This window comes from Oryx dammah, unplaced genomic scaffold, assembly GCF_014754425.2.
Source record: "Oryx dammah isolate SB20612 unplaced genomic scaffold, SCBI_Odam_1.1 HiC_scaffold_21, whole genome shotgun sequence".
Classification (NCBI taxonomy): Eukaryota; Metazoa; Chordata; class Mammalia; order Artiodactyla; family Bovidae; genus Oryx; species Oryx dammah.
The window spans coordinates 56,857,207-56,871,019 of NW_024070205.1; the positions used below are offsets into that span (position 1 = coordinate 56,857,207).

Below are 13,813 nucleotides of genomic sequence, written 5' to 3' on the forward strand. Positions count from 1 at the left end.
TCTAGCCATAGAGCAATAAAAACTACACCGCCTAGTCATACCATCAGAACACAAGTCTTTTTTTTTTTTTAATTTATTTATTTGTTATTTTACTTTACAATTCTGTATTGGTTTTGCCATACATTGACATGAATCCACCACGGGTGTACATGCATTCCCAAACCTGAACCCCCCCCTCCCAACCCCCCTCCCTACATCATCTCTCTGGGTCATCCCCGCGTACCAGCCCCAGGCGTGCCATATCCTGCATCGGACATAGACTGGCAATTCGATTCTTACATGATATTATACATGTTTCAATACCATTCTCCCAAGTCATCTCACCCTCTCCCACTGCGAGAACACAAGTCTTTTAACTTTGGACATTTCATAGAAAAGACAGCTCTTTTGTTGATTTCATTTTGCTTAAAACAGCACTATGGGTAAAAGGTGTGAGAAAAACTGACATTTCCTTATAAAATCCTGACAAAATTCCCTTTTCTGAAGAAAATCACAAGCCTTTCTTGCTGTCTCACTTGGATGACTTGGCATTTATAACCAGGAAATACCTGAATTACTAGGAAAATTACTTTAGGATGCATTCTTTTCCATGCAAATTTTAATGCTGTTAAAAGAGACAATGGTCAGCACTGAATTTTACAGAAATCAACTCTTTGTGTTTTGATTCCTTTTCTCGAAATCAGATTGACAAGTAACACCAGTCTCTACAAACTTGTGCTGTACTCTTTACACATTTTTAGTACGGAAACCACAGCTTTGGAGCAAAGTAAATTTCATCTATGAACTTTCCTTTAGCCCCAATACTTAGTGCTTATAATACTTAATACTCTTCCTCACCTCCCAACAAAGATTCCCAGATGATTAGTAAGAAGCAATTTACATTTCTTTCTGGAAAGAAAATCTATCCCAAAGAAAATGTTCCATTTTAGCTGTTCAACATTCCTACTACTTTAGTAAATAGAAAGCCACCTATTCCTAGATTATTCAACCAGAAATGAAAAGTATACAAATTGCTCTGAAACATGGTGGCTCAAAATGGCAATCCATCAACTCTCCACAAAGTGATAATTTGAAACAGTTAAGCAGTCTAGAAAAAGAATCTTTAAATTTAACCTTATACTTTCACAAACCTTTTGAGCATGCCATTCAACTTCTGTAACAACATCTAAAATGTCAATGAAGTCTATTACTATCTTCTGCACTTAAAAAAGAGGTGGGCTGTGATTAATACTACTATATTGTATATTTTAAAGCTACTTAGAGAACAGAGCCTCTTAAAAAGCCTCTTGATGAAAGTGAAAGAGGAGAGTGAAAAAGGTGGCTTAAAACTCAACATTCAGAAAATTAAGATCATGGCACCTGGTCCCATCACTTCATGGCAAACAGATGGAGAAAAATGGAAACAGTGACAGACTTTATTTTGGGGGGCTCCAAAATCAGTGCAGGTGGTGACTGAAGCCGTGAAATTAAAAGGTGCTTGCTCATTGGAAGAAAAGTTATGACCAACCTAGACAACATATTAAAAAGCAAGAAATTACTTTGCCAACAAGGCCCATCTAGTCAAAGCTATAGTTTTTCCAGTAGCCATGTATGGATGTGAGAGAAGGACTATAAAGAAAACTGAGCACCAAAGAATTGATGCTTTTGAACTGTGGTGTTGGAGAAAACTCTTGAGTCCCTTGGACTGCAAGGAGATCCAACCAGTCCATCCTAAAGGAGATCAGTCCTGAATATTCATTGGAAGGGCTGATGCTGAAGCTGAAACTCCAATACTTAGGCCACCTGACATGAAGAACTGACTCATTTGAAAAGACCCTGATGCTGGGAAAGATTAAAGGCAGGAGAAGGGGACATCCCGACAGAGGATGAGGTGTTGGATGGCATCACCGACTCAATGGACATGAGTTTGAGTAAGCTCTGGGAGTTAGTGATGGACAGGGAAGCCTGGCATGCTGCAGTCCATAGGGTTGCAAAGAGTCAGACACGACTGAGTGACTGAACTGAAGAGAATAGACCTTAAAAGTTCTCATCACAAGGAAAAAAACTTTGTAACTATGTGTGATGATGATGTTAACTAGATTTATTATGATCATCTTGCAATGCATACAAATATTAAATCATTATACCAAATGCCTAAAACTAATACAATGCTATATATCAATTTTTTTAAAAAAAGAGGTGAGTGAAGGGTATGGACTAAAGAATATATCAGATCCTCTAACTTACCTCTAACTTACAGAATGCAATAAGATACAAATGGTATTAAATACTAAACATTCTGCAGCTTCTTTTATGCCTTTGACATTAAAAACTTATCGATTTTTGTTTAGATTGTTTAAACCTCTAACTGGCTTATATCTGAACTGATACATTTTGAGGTCTTCTCTATTTAGTTGGACAATCTTTCCATTTTTGAGTATCTCTAACTTGTGATCTTTTTTCTTTCATAAGAAACTCCAAGATATAGCTAAAAATCAAAGGTAATTTTAAACTTTCCTAGTTTCCACAGTTTTATTTCAAAATCAGCCACTACTTTAGGAGTCCTAAATTATAGCTTACTAAGGATTCTTTTGATAGAAATGCTATCTTGGAAATAACTTTCAGAATTTATTCAATTTCCTTATTAAAATCATATACCCCAAAATAAAAAGATTTATTTCCTTCCTTGCTCTTTTGATCAAATCAGATAAAAATAATTTTCAGTAATTTACTTTTGACTAAAAATTTAAAGGAAAATTTGTACATTTTATATTGCATAGAGGATATTTTTCTAATTTTCCACTGGATATTTGTCAAAAATATTTTTTTCAACTATTGTGACTTTGTCAATGTTCATATTTTCTATGCTCCTATCATGTTTAATGTATATTCTCCTTCAGATTGATCAATATAAAATATATTCTAGAAAGAAAGAAGCCATATTTGTTTTATTCACAATGAACAATGTTCAGCAAGGTACTGAACTCAGATCAACCCAGTATTTTGACGACTTTGACTGTCAGAATATCTGTAAATCCTCACCTGAAAATGTTGAAATAACTTCAAATGTTGTTCCCAAAGTAGAAGCAACAGATGTTACTTTATCTGCACCGAGAATGTACAGGTCTCCGGATGAGGAACACTTCACAACAGCATACCTAAAATAAAATTGAGGAGTAAGCTACTAACAATGAAAAAGGAAAAACCACAGATAACATTTTAAACGTTCTATATCACTTTAGAAAAACTAACTTTAAGATCAAAAAAGTACTATTTTCAAAGGACTTCATTCCTTACATTTCTGTTTTCTTTTCCAAAGAAGCTGGAAAATAAGGTCTTAAGTAGAATTCTCTAAAGCTTAATAAAATCTATATGAACATAAAAACTAAGTGATAATTCACTAATTTTAAGAGGATAATGAGGATGCAGTAAGATCAAAATAATGCTAAAAAGTGGAACTGATCCTATTTGTTGATAAAACAAAAATTGCTGTAATATACCTACTTTGATTCTGGCATGTAACAAACAGCTTGATTGGCTGGAATTGTCCAAGGCTGTGTGGTCCACACTAAAAAACTAACAGGAGATGAACCATCTGTGAAAATAAAATTTCAAATATGCTAGCAAATCAAATTCCTTAAGTTTAATAAACAATGGATAAACTTAAACAACAATAAACTTAAACAACAGATAAATCTTACCTAGAAGAGATGCCAACTTAGGAGAAGGTTTCAGGAGAGGGAATTTTACATATACTGAGCGACTGATGTGCTCTGGATTATATTCAAGTTCTGCTTCAGCCAATGCAGTCCTAAGGTTTAAAAACAGTAAACATAAATATTTGGAAGTCCCACAAAATTCTCCACTTTAGCTACCCAAAACACATAAATACCTTGATGAAGGAGACCAAAACACAGGTTTGTAAGATCGATAAATCAAGCCCTATAAAAGACAAAGATATATGAAAACTGGAATTCTGCAACATGTAATTCAACATACTCAAAGGAAAAAAAAACTTTATTACCTTATCATACATTTGGTAGAAAATTCTCAACTGCCTAGCCTCGTATCTTCCATCAAAAGTATAGTAGCAATTATTCCAATCTGCCATTATTCCCCAGCGAATAAATGACAATTTCTGTTTCTCAATTGCTGCTTTGGCGAATGATCTAGCTAAAATCAACAAACAAAAAGCCTTTTGAAATGAGTTAAAATTCTTGAACACGGTTTAGCATGCACCCCTCTAAATGCAAACATCACACACAATTTGAAAATGAGTTAAAATTCTTGAACACAGCTTAGCATGTAGCTCTCTAAATGCAGGTATTACACAAAATTTAGACTATAAAAATGTTTACAAGTCAAGTTATCCTAAAGGTAAAAGTATTCAGCAGATACCTACAACAAATTCTAAAATTAACTAAAATTTCAAAAGTTTATTTTGTTACCATCTCTTCCATTATTCAGAGATCATAAAATGATCTTACATTTTAAAAAAACAAACTGGAAAAGCTACTCTTACTTCATAATTTAAGAAAAGGTCAGAGAATAATTATTTCATTACACACACACACACACAAAAATTAGTGTAACCAATCATACTGTTCCACAAGGAAGTATGAGATCTTCAAAATCATATCCAATTATACAATAGTTTAACAGATAAGAACAGACGAGTCCTCCTTGACTCATTCTACTGAAGAAAAGGACCGAAAAAGAGACTTCTAAAAAAATTTTAATTTAAAATTTACTTTTGGTTTAGGACCTAAAATAGGTCAACAGGTTCTAGCCAAGAAAGTAAATAAAAACAACCACCAAAATAATAATTTCAACAAAACGTGACTACCAAAGAATTGAAACATGTACTTGGATGTGCTCACAAAACTTTCCTTCGTTTGTGAACATAAGTTCTCACAAAAGTAAATTACACAAAATCTGAATTTTCTGTGACACAGTGGTTTCCAACTGATCTCATTATAAGAGAAAAAACAATAGCAAAGAACAAAAAGCAACAGGTGTCTTTGATAAAGTCCTGACTTTTCCAAGGAACTACAGTCTACAAATAACATTTTAAAACAGAAATAGAGATTACTTACCTTTCTCTCTAATTTCCATAGCTGAAAGATTCTGAGCTTTTCCACCAAGTTCTGATAATACTTTCATTTCAATGGGTAACCCATGACAATCCCAGCCTGGCACAAAATGTATTTTGGAACCTCTCATCATATGGTATCGATTGGCTATGTCTTTCAAAATCTGCAAAGATGAAATGATAATCATCATTCATACAAAAAGCATGTGGCCTACAACTTATGTTCTCTTAGTATCATTTTAAAACACTAATAAAATCCAACTTTAAAGGATTTATATAGAATTACTTATTAAATCTACCAACTTATGTTCTACATAAATATAAGCGTAATAATTATCTGATTTTTAAAATGTCATTAACTCCCCCAGGAAGAAATCAAATTACAAAAGATTTCAAAGTAAAAAACATTATATCCAAGATTACTAATTTTTTTTTAAGTTGGAGAATGCAAATAAGCAATCCACACTACCATTTTAAGAAATAATCTGAACTTCCTAAAAATCAGAATAAAAAATTACAATTTGCTTTACTGTCATGGAAAAAAATTATTTATGTGAATAATCCAATATTATATAATATATATATTTAGCTTATAAATATTACAGAATCAAGGCAGAATTTATGATGCCCTTAGAGTGTGAAATATTATGCTTACCTCTGTTACTACTAAAACCCTAAATAAAACAACAGATCTCTTAGTAAAGTTCTGTAACTGTTTCCTAGCTCATCTTAAGATACTAGTGGGCAGCAAATTTAAAAAAATATATATACCCACTGAAAAATGGAGGCTCAAAGCCAAAGGACAGATTTGGCTCCAGGCTCAATTCCTTCTTCCCAAAATTAAATAATGCAATAGTCCAGAAAAATATATCTTCCCTTCGATGTCTCTCAAAAGTAGAAAAGATAATACACATTCCTCTCACACCTTCTGTGTAAAACTCCTTCAGACTTCTTACCAAAGGGCAGGGGGCCTTGCGATCTGGGAGTAGTCATATAACAAAAACATTCATCTACTGATACATACTTAAGATTTGTACACTCTATGTTAGGTATATTACTTGCATCAATCAATATAGATAACATCCTTCCTATTTATCCCTATTTGAAGTTGTTTAATTTATTTAATAATCTGTCTCTTCCTGGAAAATATAAACTCTTTGAAATCAGACATCCCATCTGTCTTCATCTGTAAACTCCCAGCATTTAGAATGGTGACTGCCACTATTCATAGCTCAATCAGTAAAGAATCCGCCTGCAATGCAGGAGACCTGGGATCGATTCCTGGGTCGGGAAGATCCCCTGGAGAAGGAAGTGGCAACCCACTCCGGTTTTCTTGCCTGGAGAATCTCATGGACAGAAGAGTCTGGCAGGCTACAGTCTACAGGGTGGCAAGAATCGAACACGACTGAGCGACTAAGCATACACACCCTATTCTACAAGTACTTACCTGAATAAAGGAAAGCAGGCACATATGCTCTAGACTGTGATGTCTCATACAGTGCTTACTAGCCACCAGCAGTAATAAGCATCGAAACTGGCTAGTCCAAACTGAGATACAAATATACAATATATACCACTGAGTGAAAAAACTTAACCCCCCAAAACTGTATGATTACATTTATACAGAATTCTTGAAATGACAAAAATATAGATGTAGAGAACAATTAAGGAGATGGTGGGAAAAGAGGGAAATAAATATAGCTATAAAAGAGCATCATGAGGGATTCTTGATGGAAATGTTTGGTCTCTTGAATGTATCAATGTAACATTCTGGTTATGATACAGTACTGCAGTTTTGCAGGATTTTACCACTGGGGAAACTGGGTAAAATGTATACGGAATCCTCTCTATTTTTTCCTTAACAAATGCACCTGAATCTATAATTACTTCAAATATAAACTCTAACTAAAACAAAATTTGAAAGAAATTGCTTCCAAATAATGTGTACTTTAAAAAAAAAAAAAAGCACTTCAGTTCTGTCCATGAAAAGAAATGCTTTTTTTTTACCATTTGATGTAATATGCTTAATAATTTGAAAATGAGCTATCAAGCAGCATGATTTGGCCTCTGTGGAAGCAAACGAACTTCATACCAAGGAATGTGCAATATGTGTAACATCTCAAAAGTTTTAGAAGTTTTCAACACAATTAAATGGTCTAAAACAATGAAAGAAAGTAAATGTGAAAGAAAGTGATGGTTGTTCAGTCATGTCTGACTCTCAGGGACCCCGTGGACTGTAGCCCACCAGGCTCCTCTGTCCATGGGGATTCTCCAGGCAAGAATACTGGAGTGGGTTGCCATGCCCTCCTCCAGGGGATCCTCCCAACCCAGGGATCGAACACAGGTCTCCTGCATTGCAGGCAGACTTTTTACTGTCTGAGCCGCCATGGAAGGTCTAACACAATATGTAATACATATTATAACAGAATTCTGCTCTAATAGCAATACTGACTTGGTCAGTGACCAGATTTCTAGTGGTGAAAACACAGACAGATGTCCAAGATCATGCCCTCTCCAAACTTTCCATTAAAGTTCACATAAAAATAAAGGACTGAAAAAAACAGTGAATAAATTGTGGTACACTCTCTAAATGGAATGCTTCTCTACAATTATTGACAACTAAAACAGAATCAACTATTGACATCGTAACAGCATGTATGAATATCAAACACTGCACAAGTAAAGGAAGCCAGACATAGAAGAATTTGTTATGATTCAACCTCTCTGGAATTTTGCAATTGGCAAAAAAAAATGATAGCAATAAAAACCAAAATAGTGATGAGGGCAGGAAGCCTTCATCCTGGAAGGCCAGCATCACCCTGATACCAAAACCTCAGTTTATCCTCCTCAAACACACCAAGAAAATTCACCTCAAGTCTTTGTACGTGGCACTGTGTGTGTGTGTGTATGCTCAGTACACACACAAATGGAGTGGGTTGTCATTTCTTACTCCAGGGGATCTTCCCGACCCAGGGGCCTAACCTGTGTCTGCTGTGTCTCCTGAACTGGCAGGCAGATTTCTTACCACTCGAACCACATGGGAAGCACTTAGCTATTGCTGTTGTTGTTTAGTCATGAAGTTGTGTCTGACTCTTTGCAACCCCACAGACTGCAGCATGCCAGGCCTCCTTGTCTTTCACTATCTCACGGAGTTTGCTCAATCTGAGTCATTGATGCCATCCAACCATCTCATCTGTTGCCCCTTCTCTTCCTACCCTTAATCTTTCCCAGCATCAGTGTCTTTTCCAACGAGTCAGCTTGTCACATCATGGCCAAAGTATTAAAGTTTCAGCTTCAGCACCTGTCCTTCAATTAATATCCAGCATTGACTTCCTTTAGGATTAAATGGTTTGATCTCCTTGCTGTCCAAGGGTCTCTCGAGAGTTTTCTCCAGCAACACAGTTCAAAAGCACTAATTCTTCGGTGCTCACATCTGCATATGACTACTGGAAAAACTATACCTTTGACTATATGGGCCTTTGTCGGCAAATTGATGTCTCTGATTTTTAATATGCTGTCTATGCTGATCACAGCTTTTCTTCCAAGGAGCAAGCATCTTTTGATTTCATGGCTGCAGTCACCATCCACAGTGATTCTGGAGCCCAAGATAATAAAGTCTGCCACTATTTCCATTTTTTCCCCTTCTATTTGCCATGAAGTGATGGGACCTGATGCCACGATCTTAGTTTTTTTGAACGCTGAGTTTCAAGCCGGCTTTTTCACTCTCCTCTTTCACTTAGCTATACTTACCCCAAATACTCCACAGCTTACCCCTCTGCTTCCTTGAGGACCTTACAGGAATGTCATCTTTTCAGTGAAGGGGGCATCCCAGATCAATTTAATAAAGCTGCACTTTGCCCAACTGACCTGCCCTATTAGTTTTCCATTTCTTTTATTTTCTTCTAAAGCACTTACTACTACTATCTTTTAGTCAATTTGGGTTGAGAAGAATTTCTATGTGTATATGTCTGTCTGTATGTGTGTGTGTAATTGTGTGAGTGGTGTGGGGGGTGGTTCCCACACATACAACCAAGCAATTCTTGGACATCAGCAGAGTGTCTGAGAATTAGCATAAATGGGGTGGCGTAAATAGGAGAAATGTCTTTCTCACTATTCTATAGGTTGTGGAGTCCAAGATCAAGGGGCTGGCAAATTCAGTATCGGATAAGGGCCGCTTTCTGGTTCATAGACCCCCATTTTCCCCACTGTAACCTCACACAGCCTAAGGAGACAAGGGAGCTCTCTGACCTAATCATCCCTCAAAGGCCCCACCTCCACACACCATTAGAGATTAGGTTTCAACATATGATTTGCAGGGGGAGGAGACAAATATTCAGTCTCTAGCAACTATCAACCATATTAAACATTTTACTTATCCTTCTGTGCCTTCCTCCTGTTTAGATCACAAGCTCCATAAGACAGGACTTATCCTTATTTTGTTCACTGCTATCCCCAGAGTCTAGACAATATCTGGCATATAACAGATGCTCATTAATTATTTATTGAATAATATGATACTTATTAACATAAAATAAGTTCAAAGCAAATACCAGTGATGTTATTTTTTCACACAGTACTAAAACTGTTCATTGCTGCTTTCTAGTAAGACATTTTAATTTATGTCAATGCAAATTTACGTAATTGCCATAACCTTCGAATATACTCTTTTCCAAAGTGTATTTAAATAAAGATTTTCCCTCACATCTTATAACCAAAATTATAAATTACCTTATTTAAAGCATGTCCAACATGAGGGTCACCATTTGCATAAGGAGGTCCATCATGAAGACAAAATTCAGTCTTCGCTTTTCTTTCTCTCTGCCATGAATAAAGTTCTGAAAATCCACATTTCTGTTTAAAAAGAGCAATAATGTCTGCACATTACATAAACACATACACTTTAATCTTGCCATAAATAACACTCAGCGCCAGTTTATTTCCTATCACATTCCAATGTCTTCAACTCTAAAACACAAGGTGAGTTTTCTAAAATGCACATCTTCCAATTAAAAAATAAGTTTAAGAACGTTTTATTAAAAAAAACTTCACTCCTTCTAATAACATAAAAAATAAATAAAATACATATCTGGGTACTTATCTCTTAAAACTTTTCAACAGTTACCCTTGCAGACTTCAGTTTAAAGTCTAAGCTCTTCATGCAGGTGTACAGGACCCTACGGAGGTTTGTGCTTAGTCTCTCAGTCATGTCGGACTCTTTGCATGGGGTGTAGCCTGCCAGGCTCCTCTGTCCATGGGACTGTCTAGCCAAGAATCCTGCAGTGGGTTGCCATGCCCTCCTCCAGGGGATCTTCCCAACCCAGGGATTGAACGTGTGTCTCCTGCACTGGCAAGCAATTCTTCACCTCTGCACCACCTGGGAAGCCCTACAAAGGTATAGTACCACAAAATTCTTGGTCATTGTCTCAGAACTCCATCCCCCTCCACTCCATGTTGAAGGACTTGTAGATCCCCCACCACACACACAGACACACACACACACACACACACAGACACACACACACAGACACACACACTTTCTCTCATATCTTACTCCTGCTATGCTCTGGCCTCAACACTTGCTACACACACACACACAGACACACACACACAGAGACACACACACAGACACACACACACAGACACACACACACACTTTCTCTCATATCTTCCTCAACACTTCTACTCTCAGTCTGGAAAAACTCTGATTGCAATCCCACTCCCCTTCCCTCATCTTCTGTGTGACGCTGGCCAAGTCACTTTGCCTTTGTAGGCCTATCCCCTCATTTGAAAAAGTTAATAATATTCAACACACCAAGCTGGTGTGAAGACTATACAAGAAAATATCTGAAACGGTCACAGTTCCAGAAATACAGAAGGTACTGGATGGAACACTTAAAAAACCAGATGGCCAAAACAGGCTTGTGAATCTAGAACTCTGAGCGCTGTCATAAGAATATTTAAGCTAAGCATATTTACTTAACTAATATATCCAAAATATCACGGATTTTTAAAGACCCTAGAATTACACAAACTAACAAGTGAATTTCTGGCCTTAGAAAGTTCAGTTTAATACAGGAGACAGAAGCACAGGTGAGGAAGAGGACTCAGATGAAGTAACCACGGCTACCTGACCCTTCAAACAAGCCACCTTCCAACTAAGGCCCTATTGATATCACAAAAGTGAGCTTCATCTTCTCATGATCGCATCTTTATTTATATGTGTACATGTTAATTTACTGTAAACAAAATCACTGGAAAAGAGACCAAATTCGACTAGTTTTGTATAAGCTATAACTGGCATTTGTATTCCATCCATGCTATCTGAACATAGCTGTTTCACCGTTGGACTTCCCTGGTGGCTCAGACCGTAAGTGGCTCTGCCTACTATGCGGGAGACCCGGGTTAGCATTCCGGTCTGGAACCCGCCACCTCTAGTGGACTTGTCTAGAGGTTTCTGCACCTGTGTTTTCACCCAGTACAACCTGTGGGAAGTGCATGATTCCCACTGGTCTGATCGCAACACCTCTGGCCCAAAAGGGCCTGGAGCCTGCGGCCGGGCCTGCCCTGCCCTGCCCTGCCCGGGATGTGGGTGGCCCAGGCGTGGCTCCAGGGAGGGCCCGTGACGCCTCCCGAGGCCCCGCTCGCGGCCCGCGCGGAGCGCAGGCCCGCCCGTACCTGCTGGATCTCCAGCTCCGTGTCGGGCTGCTGGCGGCCCAGCAGCTTCATGGGGAAGCTGGTCTGCGGCAGCAACACCGTGTCCCGATAGCTGCCATTACTCGAGTTCTGCGGCTGGTTACTGGCTCCGGTGACTGACCGCACCAAAAGGTTCCCGGTTGTCCCTCGCCAGCGCGGTCGACAAGGAAGGCGAGGTGGCACCCACAAATTCCAGGCCGCGGCCAGGGCCGCTGCCCCCGCACCGCGAGGGCGCAGCCCCCAACGCATGGCGGGCCAGGCCAACCCCAGCGTCCGGAAGGGCGCCGGGGCCTCGGCTCCGGCCGGGCTTTGTGTGTGGGAGTAGGGAGCCCAGGGCACGGGTGCGAGCCTTACGGGAGTGCGCACGCGCGCGGGGCGGGGAAGGGGCGGGGAGCGCGGCGCGGGGCGGGGAAGACTGGGGACCGATCCACATTCGGATCTCGGCAGCAGCTTCCCCTGGAGCGGCGCTGACTGCGAGGGCGGGAAGGGGTGTGGCCCGCGCCACAAGCTCACGTTTCAATCACGGCGCGTTCCTTTTAAAGTTTATTTTCTTTAATCCAGTATAACCAACATTACCACTCAACATGTAATTAATATAAAATTATAAATGTAATATTTCACATTCTTTTTCTTCATTCCAGGTCTTCGAAAATTGCTACGTAATTTACACATATAGCGTATCTCCAATCCATTTGGACTGCAATTTTCCAATTCAGTTCAGTCGCTCAGTCATATCAGACTCTTTGCGACTCCATGGAAACTGCAGCACGTCAGGCTTCCCTGTCCATCACCAACTCCCAGAAATTCCTCAAACTCAATATCCATCCAGTCGGTGATGCCATCCAACCGTCTCAGCCTCTTGTCATTCCTTCTCCCGCCTTCAATGTTCCCGCCTTCAATCAATGTTAACAACAGGGTCTTTTCCAATGAGTCAGTTCTTCGCATCAGGTGGCCAAAGGATTGGAGCTTCAGCTTCAGCGTCAGTCCTTCCAATGAATATTCAGGACTGATTTCCTTTAGGATTGACTGGTTGGATCTCCTTGCAGTCCAAGGGACTCTCAAGAGTCTTCTCCAACACCACAGATTGTGGAGGAGCTGGAAGGCTTTAAGCAAATACTGAAAATGTATTTGCTCCACTCATGAGAAGGTTGGAAGCTGGAACGAGCATAACAAAGGGTTATGAACGTTCACCGAGTGCCCAAGGCTGGGAACGGATGACGAAGGGTCATACACCCGGCCTTGAGGCGTTCAAAGGCTTCCTTCTGACCACCTGTTTCTGGGAGCAAGGACTGTTGTTTCATGATAAGACTCCCTTTAGAGTTTCGCAGAGCTATGTTATGTCTTGGACGGTGGAACTGTATTTTATGCTTGAATGCTTTGATGTTTTATCGAGAAAGGCTACGTGCAAGTCTGCTTTATGCTCTGCTCCCTGAGACCATATATCGGCAAAGCTGGATAATAAAATTTGTCAGTCCACTAGAGGCTGTCCCTGAATGTCCTTTCAGAGAGCGATTCTCCGAGCCTTACAACAGATCAAAAGCATCAAGTCTTCCCTTCTCAAGCTTTATTTATGGTCCAACTCTCACATCCATACATGACTACTAGAAAAACCATAGCTTTGACTAGACGGACCTTTGTTGGCAAAGTAATGTCTCTGCTTTATAATATGCAGTCTAGGTTGGTCATAGATTTTTTTCCAAGCAAGCGTCTTTTAATTTCATGGCTGCAGTCACCATCTGCAGTGGTTTTGGAGACCAAGAAAATAAAATCTGTCACTGTTTCCCCATCTATTTGCCATGAAGTGATGGAACTGGATGCCATGATTTTGGTTTTTTGAATGTTGAGATTTAAAAAGCGAGCTTTTTCACTCTCCTCTTTCACTTTCATCAAGAGGCTCTTCAAAAAAAAAGAGGCTTTTCAGTTCCTCTTCAGTTTCTGCCATAAGGATGGTGTTATCTACATATCTGAGGTTATTGATATTTCTCCGGCCACACAATGGAATATTACTCAGCCTTAAAAAAGAATGACATTTTGCCATTTGGAGCAACA

General features: G+C 39.1%; 1 protein-coding gene across 1 annotated transcript in view; it reads right to left on the reverse strand.

Annotated features, from left to right (window-relative positions):
• IARS2 (isoleucyl-tRNA synthetase 2, mitochondrial) overlaps window positions 1-12,130 on the reverse strand; it is a 47,741-nt gene extending 35,611 nt beyond the window's left edge. Inside the window, exons 1-8 of the mRNA XM_040263256.1 lie at window positions 11,747-12,130; window positions 9,800-9,922; window positions 5,076-5,235; window positions 4,004-4,152; window positions 3,872-3,921; window positions 3,681-3,790; window positions 3,484-3,574; window positions 3,022-3,137 (exon numbers count right to left, since the gene is read on the reverse strand). Coding sequence (XP_040119190.1) covers window positions 3,022-3,137; window positions 3,484-3,574; window positions 3,681-3,790; window positions 3,872-3,921; window positions 4,004-4,152; window positions 5,076-5,235; window positions 9,800-9,922; window positions 11,747-12,013 — 1,066 coding nt within the window. The 5' untranslated portion in view covers window positions 12,014-12,130. The remainder of the gene's footprint in view (window positions 1-3,021; window positions 3,138-3,483; window positions 3,575-3,680; window positions 3,791-3,871; window positions 3,922-4,003; window positions 4,153-5,075; window positions 5,236-9,799; window positions 9,923-11,746) is intronic.
• Between the last annotated feature and the right edge of the window lie 1,683 nt (window positions 12,131-13,813).